Below are 18,039 nucleotides of genomic sequence, written 5' to 3'. Positions count from 1 at the left end.
GGACAGGTTTTTGAGTGTTTTTGTTTTTTATTAAGTATCAGAGTCGGATAATTAGTGACATTTATTGCATACTATAAAAATAGAAAATAAATCAAAATTAAAAAATACAATGACTATAACGTTCACTGCAGGGTGACAAGATATACATGTGTGACTCGGTGCTCCAAGAGCGAGTATTATTGCACTGACAACATGGCTATGGAATCAAACAAACAAACAACAAATAGCACAGTCAACATTTTTAAAATGTTAAAATAACTTTGATTCGATATATATTTTATGGTTTGTCCAAATAATAGAATCTTTTTGACACATTCCCAGACACTGGCGGGTGTTCGTAATGAACTCTCTAATACAGCAATAGTCACGTGACACTGACGCGTGATCGGGGTGAACTCTCTAACACAGCAGTCGGATACTGCCGTTGTCGGCGCCCAGAAGCAGGGTCCGGTTGAGCGGGAGAACAGCCAGACTGGTCAACACACCTTTAAAGGTGTCGGACCTCAGCTTGGCGGAGGTAAAACTCGCCTGAAAAAAAAACCCTCACTGAATAATGCTTGATTGTAAAAACTTTATGTATACAACAGGTTTAAAATTCCGCATGCGTTACCAGAATTTATTTCATGGCCTTACACATTTACATCCTAACTTTGTACTAATATATATTGATCAACAAAACGGGAAACCTACTGAATCCTTGCAGTGAGGTAGTGTTTCTTTGACACAGGGGAATAACATGCGATATCCTATATCATAAGGATTGTGTTTCAAATTCTCCAACTGCTCTGTGAATATATAGGCTGTAACTGTTTCATTTTAATTCATTTCAGAAAACTTTTTTGTAATTGACATATGATTTAAATATACGTTTTGCTTTGATTTAATATTAGTAACAATCCTCTAATATTGTAAAAAGATTTTTTTTTGTTGCTGCTGATTCTTTGATCTAATGAATACAGATGTCTACTCTATTTCCATTGCAGGCCATGGCATAAAAATTAACTCCTAATATCATATAAATATCACATTCCTGATATATAAGGTAACACAAAACTTTAATTGAGGTTATGAAATATGAATTTTACCATTTTCAAAATAAATCTAATAACATGCATGTTCACACTGTGTAACAATATAACAAGATGGTGTACCTGAGCGTCCACAGAGGAATGTACACCTATCCTGTTCCCGGTGGTGGCACTGATCACCTGGTCTCTGAAGAAGGTAAAACAGTGGGCCGGCTCTGTGTGACCTAAATATATATCAAACGTGACCTAAATATATATCATACATGTACGAGCTGTGGGCCCGCTCTGTGTAACCTATTATCAGATACAAGGTCAGTTGACCTAATATGGTTTATACTTGACCTATATATTATTATTTACCATGGAACATAATTTACAAGGTTATTTGATATGATATGGTTTATACATGGTCAGTAAATTCCATACAATGTATGTATAAACCATGTTCGGTCAATTACAAACCATGTAACAAATATACCTTACATTGTAATATCATTGCAAAGTATTGTCAAAATTCATTGCATGTTTGATATCAGCATATTGGTTCAACAATGTAATTAAAGTTTTTATTCACCTATCAGCTCAGTAAGTATTTACCTTTAAGTATACAAGCATCCTTAATGTCCTCAGAGTTCCAGACCTTCATTGTGTTATCAAAAGAGGTTGATACAAAGGTATTTTTGTTGAAAGCTTTTACCTGTGAAATCAAGGACAGTAAAGTGAGCAATCACAACATACAATCTCACTCACAGCATACAATCTCACTCGCAGCATACACTCTCACGCACAGCATACAATCTCACAACATACATTTTCACTCACAGCATAAAATCTCACTCACAGCATAAAATCTCACAACATACAATCTCACTCACAACATACAATCTCACTCACAGCATAAAATCTCACATCATACAATCTCACTCACAGCATACAATCTCACAACATACAATTTCACTCACAGCATAAAATCTCACTCACAGCATACAATCTCACAACATACAATCTCACTCACAACATACAATCTCACTCACAGCATAAAATCTCACATCATACAATCTCACGCACAGCATACAATCTCACAACATACAATTTCACTCACAGCATAAAATCTCACTCACAGCATACAATCTCACAACATACAATCTCACTCACAACCTACAATCTCACTCACAGCATAAAATCTCACATCATACAATCTCACTCACAGCATACAATCTCACAACATACAATTTCACTCACAGCATACAATCTCACAATATACAATCTCAATCACAGCATACAATCTCACTCACAACATACAATCTCAATCACAGCATACAATCTTGCTCACAACAAACAATCTTGCTCACATCATACAATCTCACTCACAGCATACAACCTCACAGCATAAAATCTCACTCACAGCATACAACCTCACAGCATACAATCTCACTCACAGCATACTATCTCACTCACACTATACAATCTCACAGCATACAATCTCACAGCATACAATATCACTCACATCATACAATCTCACAGCATACAATCTCACAGCATACAATCTCACAGCATACAATCTCACTCACAACATACTATCTCACTCACAGCATACAATCTCACAGCATACAATCTCACTCATAGCATACTGTCTATCTCATCCACAGCATACAATCTCACATCCATGAGATACATGTACCTCACATCAATACTGCAGAAACTGGTGTTTGAAAATCAAATTAGAGAGTGAAGTTGTTTTAAGAAAAAGAAAAGCATTGTAACAAATTGTTATTTTAAATAAAACAAATGCTCTATTATGCAAGTAAAGGTACATGTAGTTGTGTGAATTCTTGTTCCTCTTTTTGGAAAATACCCTTTATTGTTTTGAAATTTTAAAATTTCTCCTACAGCATGCCAGAATATAATTTCCTGTATTCTCTGTTATCTAGTACAGTGTATATGTTGTGTCAGCTGTAATAATCTCCCCTGTTACCTGTAGAATCTCGCCTTCGTGTCCCTTCCATGTGGCCATCAGGTACCCTGTTCTTTGATCCAGCAATGACATCAGTCCAGATGAAAATCCAATGGCGATCCAGCTGTTGTCTGGACTGACAGTCAGGGACCGAATCAGACCTGTAATACAGGGTGTTGTCAAAGTGTTAAACGATCAGGCCTGTAATACAGGGTATTGTCAAAATATTAAAGGATCATGAACCAACAGTTTCAAATCAGAATTGTTTTTGTTCACTAAATGAGGCCTGATAAACAAAGTACATTTACTTAAATGTACAAATAGTCATCTAACAACATCATTATCAGTGTGAGTACATGTCAAGTTAAATCCTTCCCCGTGCCATTAAGGTGCATAAAGTCAATGCTTATCCACAGTTTCCATGGTGCTAAGCGGATGAGAGTCAGTGACTCCCCCTGGATTAAACACCAGTCCATAGCAGGTTAACTTTTAGCATAAGCCAGTACCCAATCCCAGTTTGGTGGACTGAGACAATGTAGATGAAGTGCCTTGTCAAAGTGCACAACACACAATATCAAGTGACCACATTGAGGTTTGAACCAGCGACCTTTTGGTTACTGGCCTAACGCCTATGACCACTGAGCCATATGCTGCATATGTGAGTACATGAACTATATTTAAACCTAACCAACATCAACAAATTTCTCTGTTGGTGGTAAATCACATTTGAACCTCTATCCTTAATGAGTATACTTTCTAAAAAGGTAAACAATAACAAAACAAGTTCTGAAATGTACTGTACTGTGGTTTCATTTATTTTCGTGGGTATCAATTTTCGTGGATTTTCTGAAAACCACAGTTTCAAGGATACATAATTTCGTGGCCAATGATCCAATCAATACATAATGTTAGTTGAAATTGCACTTCAATGAACATTTAATTTCATGGATCAACTTAACAACGAAATCCACGAAAATTGGTATTCAACGAATATTGATGAAACCACAGTATTTGAATTATCCTATACAGGTACATACATGTATGGTACAAGTAAGCCATTAAATAATTCTTTATGAATAAAGTTATTACTATTACATCAGGCTTACATATCTTGGTCTCCACTTACCAGCAGATGTAGTTGAGGTTTTAAACTCGTGTGCATACCCAGCAGTTCTCATATCTAAGTACCTAAATCAAAGCAGACAGAAATCCAATGATAAAAACTTCCAGAGGACATTAATCCTGTACTAAAGAGTCATTTAAAACATGTAACTGACCTGAGAACAGATTCATTCGTTGCCGTGACGACCATCGTGCTGGGGGCGGGAAGTGATGTCATGGCTGTGATTGGTTGGTTTGAACCGTTTGTATCTAACTGTCTCAAAGTTCTATTGACAAATGGATCCCATATCTATGAAACATAATTATTTGAACATTTACTTGAGTAATTAAGCTGCTTTTAATTATTACATACGTACTTTGAGTAGAATCATTCTGAGAATATTCTGCATAAACAATCTACCCTAGCTCCCCATCCCCAATCTACATGTGCAATGTCTGCAGAATGCACACAGTTTACTGCAGTTTTTTCTTTGTTACCCATAAATAAAGGTCATATCAACCATACTGAATTTTATTGCAGTGTTAAATAAGTGGAATTCAGAAATTAATTTGGGAAATAGGGAGGGGATTTGTTTTGGGGTACTTTTATTTAGCTTAGTATATACAATATAATCTTAAAAGTTTAATTCATGACGATAAATAAGACAACTTGGACTTGTGGATGGAGAAATAATCCATCCCTTAGTTTCAATGGGATGGAGTTAAGAAAGATATTACCATACCACAGAAACATTTATTACATGAGCCCATCTTGATGACTACTCACTCTGACAGCACTATCACAGGACGCCACCAGCTGTACAGAATCCAGGTACACAATGGAGAAAATCGACTTCTTGTGCTCCCTGTATGTCTCCTGACATTTACATCTACAAGAGTCCAGGAATTACATTCATGTTAAACCACAACTACTCAAAGTTTAATATGTATGGTCTTTGGGTAGGACTTTATATTTTAAGTGATATGGAGAATTAGGTCACACAGAGTTGTCTGCCCCTACCTCCCACTTCCGTCCCCAAAGCTCCGTATGGACCATAGCCTGACGGTCTTATCCTTACTGGCGCTGATAAAGGAGTTCTCGTTGTCCAGAGCAACCAGAGCGCGAATGCTGCTGGTGTGTCCCTCGAACGTCTGCAGCTTGATCTGTTTGAAGTTAAACATGGAGTCTCGCTCACTTAGTCCTATACAGGAGAAAACAGGTTAATCATTTAGTAACCGCTATCATTTACATATCCATACATATACCGGTATATATAAAAAGTATAGATTTCATATTCATAATAACGAATGAATTCAAAACATTTCCAGACATCTGAAAATTATGTAGCATTTTTCAATTTACATAAAATCAACCAACAATAGATACACAACTAGAATATCCTGATCTCTATGGAATTCATAGAAGTTTTAGACAATACCTAGTTCATGCTCCCAGTAAGCCAGCCAGTTCCCCTTCAGGTGCCTCTGTTTATGTCTTTCTTTGTATTCACTGAAAATTTCACTCATAAGTACAAAATGAGGACATAACAGTAGAAATCACAGAAATGGATATATAATGGTCCTAGACTGGACAGTAACAAAAGTGGAAATTCAAATAAAGATTCAAAATCCACTGTGCATTATTTACTGTATACAGGGTTATTTTTGCCACATGTAATTTTAGTCCAGCTACATTTGCAAACAGTTTTGCCCCATCTTGAAACCAGAAACAGTTGTGTTTAAAGAGAAATAATTTAAGACTTCAGAATTTGCACAGTCTTAAATTTGCCCACTGACAATGAGGGCGAAAGGGTAAAAAAGTAAACCGGGGGTGAATATTTCCCTGTATACAGTATCACACTACATTTAGATGTTTTATGTCTTTATCTGAAATTCATATTGAGACTTTGATCCTTTAAGATATAACACTACATCTACAAGAAGATATTTTCATGTATGTCTGAAATTCAGATACAGTTTTTGGAAACAGTCACTTTTCTCTGACTTACCATTTGGTTTCATCCGGATCCAGTGTGAGAATCCTGGAGGAGCGGTGAATTGGTCCGAATCGGATCAGATCCGTCTGGATATTAGTGACCTCAATCTTGTTGCCTACAAGGCCTGCGGCTGACTGCTCAGAAGGTGGGGGAGGAATGTACTCCTCTGAAAGAGAAATGTTTGAGCTTAGTTAATGTTTGGGTTTAGTAAATGTTTGGGTTTAGTTACATGTAATGTTTAGTTACATGTAATGTTTGGGTATAGTTAATGTTTGGGTTTAATTTATCTAATGTTTTGGTTTAGTTAATGTTTTGGTTTAGTTACATGTAATGTTTGGGCTTAGTAAATGTTGGGTTTAGTTAATGTTTAAGTTTAGTTACATGTAATGTTTGGGTATAGTTAATGTTTGGGTTTAGTTAGTGTTTGGGTTTAGTTAGTGTTTAGAAAGTAAAGAAGTATTAAAAATAATAAAAATGCATGTTAATAGTTTTACAGATAGAGTAATGGTTATGTAATACTTAAAATTTATCTTTTTTACTGTGTAGCTGGTGTTTATACGAATTCACATTAGATTAAGATTATAAAACATTCAGCATGACCTCTCTGGATTCAAGTCTTATCTATTGTCAAGGGAAGTTCCCCCATCACTAAATGTTGGCTAAAAATCTAAATCAAAACATCCATTTACATGTATCTATCCTAAGATGTTTAATCAAAGTTCTGTTATCATTTTCCCAAGAGGATGGCTCTAGGGAATGATCAACCTACCTACTTATCATTATTCAGTGGTGGTGAGGATTTATCTGTAAGAAGTAGACTCTAAAGAATGGTTGACCTGTCCCACACTAGCATTATTCTTTGTGGGTGAGGATTTACCTGTAGGAGAGGTGGGCTCTGAGGAATGATCGACCTGTCCCACATTGACATCATACTGGGTACATAGCTGTCTGATGAGGTCCTCGTTGGGAAGGAACTGCTCCATGTGAGTGCTAAAATCACACAGAATGAAAGCTTACATCAACTGACAATACTGATTGTTACTTCAGCCAGTGAGGTTCTGAATCAAAAGGAATAACAGTATTGAACTGAATCTTCAGTTCGCAAAATGTAAGTGGGAACATCTACCATTACTAGAAGAAACATAACATCAGTAGGTGCCCCCTTATAAAGTACACAATGATGAGTAATGATACTTACTTTCCAAAAATTCTGAGGAATGGAATGTAAGAAGCCATGGCAAGCTCGGGATTGAAGACATCAGCCAACTCCTGCTTCATTTTTTCCACATCCTTCACAGTACCCTCTGGTGAGTCTTCTTAAAATGAAAAACAAAACAAAGATAAATTAAAATAATATGTGAGTATGATATGTGTGTAAAAACTCATACTATACAGCTGCTGCTGCAGTTTTCTTCTTTGTCAGAGATGAGAGAACAGCAGACTGTGAACCCTGCCCCCCTGCTGTACTGTGAACCCTGCCCCCCTGCCCCCCTGCTGTACTGTGAACCCTGCCCCCCTGCCGTACTGTGAACCCTGCCCCCCTGCTGTACTGTGGTACCTTTATCCTCGGTGTGGTTGTGGGCCAGGGAGTGAGATTTACGGACGGTCCAGGAGCTGTGGTGGGAGTCCAGACTCTGGATACTGACCGGTGTCCCTATTCTGTACTCATTGGTGTGGGAGTCTATCTTGATGTTACAGTAGTCATCTGATGAACCAGCTATAAAATGGACATCCAAACCACATTACCATATGCTTCTAATCACTGCTTCACTATAAACAACTAATACATGGAAAATTTTTAAACAAGCTTTGTCTTCCAAAACTGATTATAAATGTAGTTTAATTACATGTAAATTAAGACATTTTCTGTAACTATTTTATATTAAGCACCTGGGTTTCCTGCCCCCTGTTTGTTATCAGACAGACTCTGTGAGGACTCAGAGCGTAACATCTGCTGGCCATACACCTGATTAAAGGAGGAGAAGAAGTCCTTGAGGACCCCCGTCATCTGGTTCCGGGTCATCTCGAACCCGAGCCGGAGACCAATCACGTACACAACGTCCACCAGTTTATGGCAGATCACCGTCCGAATCGTGCTGCCCCCAGGGAAGTGATAGGAAGGGGAGGAAACCAGCTTAATTGTAGGCCCAAGGACCTCCTTTATTATTGTCTCCTGCAAAAACAAATCCAGAAATAAAGGGAGCTATACAGTACAATTAAACACATGTATGTTTTAAGTAATGAATTTTGAATATGGGCAGTTTGTCGGCTGAAAAACTGTCAAAACTACTGTTACTAGTATTCTCAATCAAATCTTAGCTCTTTAACCCCGTTGGGTTAAAAAATGAAGCAGGTAGATTGCAATGCAGGTTTCATGTTGTTTTATGAATACATATTCTATAAATTCATGAACACAGCTGTATTAATTTTTCATAGATATTCCTTACATGTACTACATTGAGAAAAAGTGAGTTACCTGCAGGATGTCCATAAGACTGGTGTCTGAGATCAGGGGTAACACATGGCGCATCAAAACTAGGGCACTGATCAGCCCCGCCTCTCCCTTCTGGGTCAGCCTTTTCTTGGCAAGAGTTACCTAGAAAGAGTAATCATCGATTGTAAGTACCTCTCTCCAATAACAGTACAAAGGTTAGGCTTTTTAAACATTCATGTTGGCAAAATAGGGTTTTATAAAGAGTTCACTGCGAATGGTCCAGACACCTACCATATCTACTGTACAGGGGATGTACTGAGAATGGTCCAGACACTTACCATGTCTACTGTACAGGGGATGTACTGAGAATGGTCCAGACACCTACCATGTCTACTGTACAGGGGATGTACTGAGAATGGTCCAGACACTTACCATATCTACTGTACAGGGGATGTACTGAGAATGGTCCAGACACTTACCATGTCTACCGTACAGGGGATGTACTGAGAATGGTCCAGACACTTACCATATCTACCGTACAGGGGATGTACTGAGAATGGTCCAGACACTTACCATGTCTACTGTACAGGGGATGTACTGAGAATGGTCCAGACACCTACCATATCTACTGTACAGGGGATGTACTGAGAATGGTCCAGACACTTACCATGTCTACTGTACAGGGGATGTACTGAGAATGGTCCAGACACCTACCATGTCTACTGTACAGGGGATGTACTGAGAATGGTCCAGACACCTACCATGTCTACTGTACAGGGGATGTACTGAGAATGGTCCAGACACTTACCATGTCTACTGTACAGGGGATGTACTGAGAATGGTCCAGACACCTACCATGTCTACTGTACAGGGGATGTACTGAGAATGGTCCAGACACTTACCATGTCTACTGTACAGGGGATGTACTGAGAATGGTCCAGACACTTACCATGTCTACCGTACAGGGGATGTACTGAGAATGGTCCAGACACTTACCATATCTACCGTACAGGGGATGTACTGAGAATGGTCCAGACACTTACCATGTCTACCGTACAGGGGATGTACTGAGAATGGTCCAGACACTTACCATATCTACTGTACAGGGGATGTACTGAGAATGGTCCAGACACTTACCATGTCTACTGTACAGGGGATGTACTGAGAATGGTCCAGACACTTACCATGTCTACTGTACAGGGGATGTACTGAGAATGGTCCAGACACTTACCATGTCTACTGTACAGGGGATGTACTGAGAATGGTCCAGACACTTACCATGTCTACTGTACAGGGGATGTACTGAGAATGGTCCAGACACTTACCATGTCTACTGTACAGGGGATGTACTGAGAATGGTCCAGACACTTACCATATCTACTGTACAGGGGATGTACTGAGAATGGTCCAGACACTTACCATGTCTACTGTACAGGGGATGTACTGAGAATGGTCCAGACACCTACCATATCTACCGTACAGGGGATGTACTGAGAATGGTCCAGACACTTACCATGTCTACCGTACAGGGAATGTACTGCAGTAGCACCACTTGCTGTCCATATAACTGAGAGATTTCTGACAGGCACTCCAACACTCGGTGAGCATTTCTGTCTCCAAACACGAGGCGCGACGTCTTACTGAACCTCTTCTCTGTACATTATATACAAGATCAATGAAACTACCATGCATATTTACATGTATATCAAAATCTCATCAAGATTGGAATAATACATTGGACACATCTAACCTGAATCTGTGATGGTGATGAGTTGTTCATCTCCAAGGTAACATAAAGTGAGCATACGGATCAGATTTCTAGACAAGTACTTAGCCGTCAGTACGCAGCCCAGTCGTCGTGACAACCACTTGATGCTCTCTGTGGCTACGTCCTTGATATTGACGACTTCTGACTCGGACTTTTCCGACATGGTTCTGGCAAATTCATCCGTCTCACTGCGCACCATGCCTGAGGCCTTTGTAGAGGTCGCCGATTGAGCACCTCTCGTGTCAGTGGCCGCATAGTTGTGCTGGGGACTAATATCTCTATCTTCTCCATCATCCTTAAATACACAATTACCCAAACATCTCAAATTACTTTTATCCTTATTCTGTTTCAAATATATTTTTTACAACTGCTGTGCTCCTAATAATAGAACCCAAATGAAAAAAAAACAAACTGGATATCTTATGATACGGTATATCTACATGTATTTTTTTGTGATAATCTATTTTTAATTTTTGGTTAGCATTTGAGAATTTAAAAAAATTAGAAAACCATGCAGAAATGATATCTGTTATTATGAACTATAAAATATTCAAAAATAAAAGAAATAACTAACACACATGAAAAATTAACACAAATGCTTCATTTTTTACAAAATTTACACCCCCCCCCCCAAAAAAAAAACCCATTGAAATAAATTCCCTTATAAATATAATAACTGCAGTGTCAGAAACAACTGACCTGGAACTGCAGACTGTGTGTGTCCTCTTCAAGGTCACTGACTGACTCCTCCCTCTGGGTGGGGTCAATCAGCCCTGACAGACTGTGGATGGATGTTTTGTCTGCTGAATCCTCGTCCTGTGACATATCACTCATTTGCTCTGCGTCTTCCTCATCTTCCACCGATCCAGACTCCATCTGACCACCATCGTAATCCCCAACAAACTCATCCTCACTGCCCTCCTCTGGAGCTGTGTCCTCATAGGACTGGGAATCATCATCGCTGGCACACTCCTCCTTCACGGGAGGTAGCTCCTGCACCGACTCCCTCTGGGATTCCACGTTGTTGGTATACCCACTGTCTACATACAGGTCCTCAAATACGTAGTCCCTGTACCCAGCAACAGCCTCTACCAGCAGAGTGGAGAAGTTGTGAAGAAATACGCTGAGTCCGAGTCGTACCAACAACTGGACCAGGAACGATCGGTGGTAAATCTTCATGTGTTTGGGAGTTGACTGCTCTACATTAAATATTCTCACTAAATAGGGCAGGAATATCCTGGATGTTTCTTTCTGACCCAGTTCTTGTCCAATGAGGTTGAAGAGTGACCATGCTGCCTGCACTGCAGTGTCCTCCTGGCCAAATAAGTCCTGGACGTAGGGCAGAACTAGCTCAATCCCCTCCTCCCCATAGCAACCCTGGTTCTCCTCAAGGAAGTGCTGCAGGATAGTGACCTTCTCCCTGGAGATGACCTTAATGAGCTTGTCTTTCTCCATCAAGTTGTTGTTTTTCCATCGGATTTGTTCTATTTCCTGCTCCTTGTGTTTCAGGTTACAGATACACTCGTACAGCTGGGGGAAGTAGGCTGGGAAGGGAACCAGGTTAACAAAGGGGTGGAGGAGCTGGGCGGGGGTGGGGGGAGGCAGCCCCCTGGAGTTCACTGTAGGGTACCTGAACAAACACAGGTGAGGCCTAGTGGTCAGGTTCTCCAGGGCAGATTTAGACTTGTGCAGGTAAAGCACCTCCTGAACAAGAGAGACAATGCACCTACAACAAAGACAAACTTGGTGATCAATTATCTTTATTACCGTACTAATGTATGGAACAATGAAAAATTGATGTTCAGCTTTTTAGGCATCGCTAAATTATGTCAAATCTTGTGATATTGTAAACAGTTTGATTTTTCAAATTAATTTTTTCTTTACAAAATCTGCTTTACAATAAAAAATATTCTGCAAGCTACTGTAATATTATTGTTTAATTATTAGACAGAGAAACTAAGGATTACTGTTTTTGGTCTCAAAAAGACAAAGAAATTGGTTCAATATACCAACAAATCTTTCCTATACACCTGACAATGGTAATTGACCTTGGTATTACATTTTAGAGTCCATGAATATTTACCTTGGCATGACGCTGGGGTTTTCCCTGTACACCTGACACAGGTAAGTGAAGCGGTCATCCAGGGACCAGGATCTGTCCTGGAACTGTACCTGGTCCTTCAAGAAGATCTCACAGGCCAGGCAGGCGAAGCTCTGGACGTCCCTCCACACCGCGTCCGTCACACAGTCCAGTCCAAGGGCTGCCTACAGATAGTCAACAGGTTGCAAAAACGCCATGCTTACATGTAGGTTTGATAGCTTTAAACAATTTTTTAGGAACTTAACAAAAATTTGGTGGTAATGCAATACACGCAGAGAGAATTACACTTACTTCTTGCTCTGTTTTCTTTGGCATTTGTTTGAACGTTTTACTGGAGAATAAAAATGAAGCCTCCAGCTGATTTAGATCAGCGAGAGGATCATACATCTTTGGCAGGGTAATTCTATCACTCTCAGGTCCTTTAATTTGTTTAATTTGCCTGTACATTATAAAGAGCAATGGTTCAAAAAAGTTCTTCTAGTTTTATTTATCTCTTAGATTAGATTTAAAAAAACTCTAGCACTAAGAGCATTTTGCTTTCTACAAACAAGAGAAAATTTGAAATATCTGAATACTCAAGCATCATGACTGTAAATGTTCTAAAATGGACCTAGGTTAGAGAAAAGTATATCATCGAAATTCTCTTCTAACTGAGCTTACACAAATTATTCAGTAGACACTAAACCATGTACCTTAAGTTTGCACTTTCATAACACATGACAGTGTAAATAAGACAAAAAAAGGAAGAAAGGTTACCCTCTATCTGTATTATTCTCTTCTTGCAATTCAGGTAAACTCTACAAAAGATTAACATATGTAATATATACATTATATATCACATATATAATGTATATATTACATATATATACATTATATGTCACCATGACTCTATCATTTTGTGTGATTTAAAAAATCTACAATCAAAGTGTAAAAAGGTAAGTATAGTATATCAATTACAGATGTTTAAAAGGACTGAAGAAACATATTGTGTAACTTACAGGGATAAACTCTTTATAAAAAAAGTTACATGTTACCACGGCTTTATCATTTGATGTGATTAAAAACCTATGACTAACGTAAAAATATAAACCTGAATAAACCCCCTGCTACTTACAGGAATAAACATGTTCTTTGGTAGGCGTGGGGGTGTGGGTTGGATGGAGGTGTAGGAGGGGATCCGGTGGGGGTGGGGCTCAGTGAACAGTTGGACCACCCCATGGTTCATCACCCCCGTGTGGTTGTCCACCAATCGTAGGTTGACGTTCTTACACTGTACCGCAGCAGACCCTGACAGCTACAAGAAATTTAGACGGTAAATGTCATTTTCACTCATCAGGGCTGTTACAACTGCATGGGGTAATGTAATTAAACAAAACCTTGACTTTGCCAATTAAGATGGATAGATGACAACAAAACAATACTTTCCACATAAATTCATTCTCATTTATAGAAATCAAAACAACACATAAAGATTTTCTGCCTATAGATAGAGTCTAACCACATTATCAGGTAGCAGTACCTTATACCCAAAGGTGAGATCAATCCAGTGGTGGAGGTCCTCAGACACCAAGTCACTCTCGAGGACCTCCAGGTGTCTCCTCACAAAGTCCTCAGCCGACTGACACCAGTTAGGCAGCTCTAGGTTAGGGAGATCTTCATGGATGGAGGTAAAAATGGTAGTGTCTGTGAAGAATTCTGGGATACATTCATCTGGAGTCCATTCCTGCATTCTTTGCATGCTGTGTGGGTACTCATTAGGAACCCATTTTGAACGGACATATTTACACAATGTAGACTTTGGAGTTTGTCTAGCTTTATATACATAGTATGTGATGTCAGAGAGAACATCAGGAACATGATGAGGAATGTGGTCACTAGAAAATGTCTGGAATGTCAGATCCAACTGGTGGTCTCCCTTGTTTAATCTGAACTTGGATACAGTGAGGTCTCTTAACCCAGTGTCTGGTCCAGAAAAGTCCATCACCCATGGCAATACCGGGTGATGATTAGGGTCACCCAACCTTCTCCCTGCTAAATGATTGAGTATCATCAGGTAATTGAAGTTGGACAGTTTTCTGTTGACCCATAAGTCCACCAGGGCAGGTAAATCCCTGAGCTCCACACTCAGCTGGTTGTAATGTTGCTGCAACTGAGGGGGCTCAATGTACTCGATCTTCTCTAGGAGAGTGACATCGATGCGAGAGTTTGTGACGGTGTCCACATTTGTACTACTCTCATTCCTGTTCAGCGCGATCTCTGTCGTATGTCTGTCCATGCTCACCGCTGACTTGTACACCCAAAGGTTCGAGTCTACCAGCACGTTGTGAATACTCAGGTCACCGACCCTGGCAGAGTGACCGTGGACCACTACCATTATCTTCAGGATCTGATACAACAGGAAGAGAGGTTTAGCGACGGACAGATTGATGATGGCGGGGCTGTAGGCCAGGATGCTGTGGATGGTGTGTGGAATGTATTTCTCTATCACAATCAGGCTATCCCCTTTCTCCTTGACGGCGTACACAGGGATAATACCTGGAGTACAACTCTCCCCCAAAAGAAATCGGGACACATTCAGGTCCTGCATACCTTCCTGGAACTTTGTCAAATTCTGGAATCCCTGAATTTAGGAAATGAAAAGCTTAAATGATAACGGCCGTTGAATTTTTTTCATATAAAATGTACTGAACTATGGTACATGTCAAATTCTTTTTAATTGCGCTACTTTTAATTAATTCAAAATCATATTGTGATGATTGATAAAATTCATTTCACTAGAATTGAGAGTAGATACATGTAGCTTCTCTTCATGACACATGTATGTGCATTTATCTTGATACATTTCAATTATTGCATCTAATTGGCTTTATCTTTAAATAATGCACCTTTGTCTCACATACCTGCAGAGAGGTTGTTGTGGGGAGTTTCCCTTCACCATACATACAGAAGACAGAGTGCCACATATCAAGGTACACTCGCTGGTGCACACTGTCCAAGTGTCCATGTAATGTGTGGGGCATGGCATTCTGCTCTGATGGATCACTGTTATCAAATCAAAATACATAGGTTTTTAAAGATATAAATAATGTTTGTACATGAAAATAGAATTATCAATGAACAAAATATCTAAAACTATAGATAAAAAATCTCACTAGAAAAAAACAATGTTCTTTTTAAAAATCCAAAAAATGTAAAATGTCAAAATGATGAGACTGAGCTTGAAAGTTGAACATGATATCCCAAACTTTATTTGTGGGGAAAAATTGATGAGAATCAGTCACAGCATTCTTCACATGAAATACTTACTTTTGCTCACGGTGAGTACATTGTTCTTTGATCTTGATGACAATTCTGACCCATGGCTGAGGGATCTGTGTATTTGACTCTGCAAGCAAACCTTCTATTTCTGAATCTGATATGTTTAAGTCTGGGTCATCTGGACACCTTCCCTTTTGTACCAGCAACAGAAGCCAAGGTTCTGTTACCTAAAAATTAAAGAAAGGTAATTATAAAATAGGAAAAAACCTGCTATACATTTTTAATGCTTGGTTTTCTAAAGACGCAAATCAGTCCCAAATGAAAGCAAGATTATGTATGCAGCTGCCGTAAAATGCATTTTTTTTTTTATGTGAAGAACTGTAGCTATACGACATGTCAACCTGACTTTTTTGTTATAGCTACAGATCTGCAACTTTAATAAAAAGAGAGTAAAACAATAAGCATTGAATATGCTGATCAGCTGGTAGACTTGGTAATTTGTCAATTAAAATTTCGGCAAAGTATATCAATTCGCCCTGCATGAAAGCAGTACCGCAATTATCGTGAAGTGGCTAATTGTCATTCCTTAGACTCAACATTTTAAAATACTAGGAAATAAATGGATTCAGAATAAATAAATCCGGATCAGCACACATTCTTTTTCACTCTTATCAGAAACATTAATAATAACATTTAAATGACATGTTATGTATGCCTCTGCTCTTATAGAAAAAAATGAAACGGAACGGCTGAAATTATATTTTACCAATCCAAGGAATTTTGTTGTTGACAGTTGCTTCAAAAATTTTGTGGGTATCCCAAACGATTCGAAAATCGTGTCAGCCATTTCTATGCGACAGCCTCAAAAGGTCTGTCGTCAGATGTTGCCGTTTTACATTGTAAACAGGGATCCAAACCAAAACAATATCAGCCGGGGGAGGAAGAAATTATCAGTTTCCGGATCGTCGGTGTATGACAAATTGTACAATCTTTATTCGTATTGATAAACATCCGCCAAAATAACAAAATATTTCGTAGCTAATGTGCAAATTTGAAACTCTTGTAAAAAAAAATATTGAGAATCTAAAAATATTTTCTATCAGAAATTAAAAAAAATCTCAAAATCTATATTCTAAGCAAAAACTTGCTTGGATATAGGTAGTCTTAATACTGAAAACAAAGAAATTCTTAATTAATAATTAGCCTAACTTTTTGTGGCAAATTCATTATTAAAGTCACTGTAACGTTATTTATTTAATCGTATTTTCATTAGAATTTCTTATCTGTTTGTTTTGGCCTCAGGGTAATTTTTTAAAGAAAACACTTGTAACGTAGAACCACCCCGCCCCCCCCCCCCCCTTTGAAAAAAAATGATCAAATCAGGTTCAATGCATCAGAGACATAAATATAATAGATATTGGCATCTCCGCCATAAGCGTGTTTCGTTGTTGAAAAATGTTAGGGGACCAACCTTACTTTAAGAACTACATATTAGTAAACTGAGATAATGATCTTAAACCAAATGTATATTGTTTTAATGAAAAATGTGCATAGGTTTTAGACATTTTTTTTAAACAAGTAATTGAAAAATAGGATTAATTTATAGAAAATATATTGGCCAGCTATAAAACAACGGCAAAATCTCGGATCTCCTAAAACTCCTCTTTTATATTTTTAATAAGACATAAACTCATAAAAATATAATATTTTGAATATTTTGGTAATAGGTTTTAGCTGTTTATTAGAAAGATATACTGATTTAAACTTGGAATACTTTACAATAGGGACCGCGAGATTTCGATCAGTTGACATATCTCTGTTATTTAGGCTATGTGCATGCAATATTCCAATTACGGACCCCCTCCCCCCCCCCCCCCCCCCACACACACTCCGCAGATAGCGCATATGCTGTATATAAACATATCTGTATCCCATGCAATGTCTGTTGTAAATAAATTGGGTTTCAACATACATAAAGGTATGAGTATGAAATGGAGATAAGTAATAAACAAAATAATTCAACAGCCGGTCCAGTCTCAGCTGTTACTGGTAGCTCGCACCTGTCCGAGCTCTGGCAACACCTTGCTGACATGTTTCCACCATTTCCACGGACACCAGGTGGAAAGTCTTTTCTCCTGTAACATCTGTAATGGAAAGCGCTGATTCAGCATTGTGTAATTACATGGATACATATTCTATGCGATTTTTTAGTGAATGCATGAATTTGATAAGTCCCAATGTTGATACGATTTCACTATCTGTTGATATTGAGTTGAGATGGTATATAACCCATCAGCAATAAGACTCCACGTTCTCTCTCTCTCTCTCTCTCTCTCTCTCTCTCTCTCTCTCTCTCTCTCTCTCTCTCTCTGGTTCATTGTCCGTTTTTTACTGGATG

General features: G+C 38.7%; 1 protein-coding gene across 2 annotated transcripts; it reads right to left on the bottom strand.

The window, feature by feature from the left end:
- Positions 1-46: 46 nt before the first annotated feature.
- LOC105329037 (WD repeat-containing protein 81) lies at positions 47-16,612 on the bottom strand. Of its 2 annotated transcripts, none has more exons than XM_066088567.1 (26): positions 16,408-16,612; positions 15,690-15,868; positions 15,284-15,425; positions 13,903-15,003; positions 13,498-13,677; positions 13,140-13,180; positions 12,675-12,822; positions 12,366-12,547; positions 10,982-12,008; positions 10,265-10,577; positions 10,028-10,167; positions 8,557-8,676; positions 7,971-8,253; positions 7,639-7,797; positions 7,279-7,393; positions 6,958-7,070; positions 6,093-6,246; positions 5,523-5,593; positions 5,105-5,285; positions 4,871-4,973; positions 4,260-4,393; positions 4,109-4,170; positions 3,004-3,143; positions 1,626-1,725; positions 1,152-1,252; positions 47-528 (listed from the first exon to the last, which is right to left on the bottom strand). In XM_066088567.1, exons 1-26 carry the CDS (start codon positions 16,486-16,488, stop codon positions 400-402), a joined length of 5,499 nt encoding a protein of 1,832 aa, XP_065944639.1. In that variant the 5' UTR covers positions 16,489-16,612; the 3' UTR covers positions 47-399. The 2 variants fall into 2 exon arrangements, with proteins under 2 accessions (XP_065944639.1, XP_011428470.3); XM_011430168.4 differs by having other exon boundaries at positions 7,279-7,396; positions 16,408-16,611.
- Positions 16,613-18,039: the final 1,427 nt, after the last annotated feature.

The sequence above is a fragment of the Magallana gigas genome, chromosome 6 (assembly GCF_963853765.1).
Source record: "Magallana gigas chromosome 6, xbMagGiga1.1, whole genome shotgun sequence".
Taxonomy (NCBI): domain Eukaryota; kingdom Metazoa; phylum Mollusca; class Bivalvia; order Ostreida; family Ostreidae; genus Magallana; species Magallana gigas.
The sequence above is the reverse complement of the archived record's forward strand: the minus strand, read 5'-3'. Positions and strand labels throughout refer to the sequence as shown.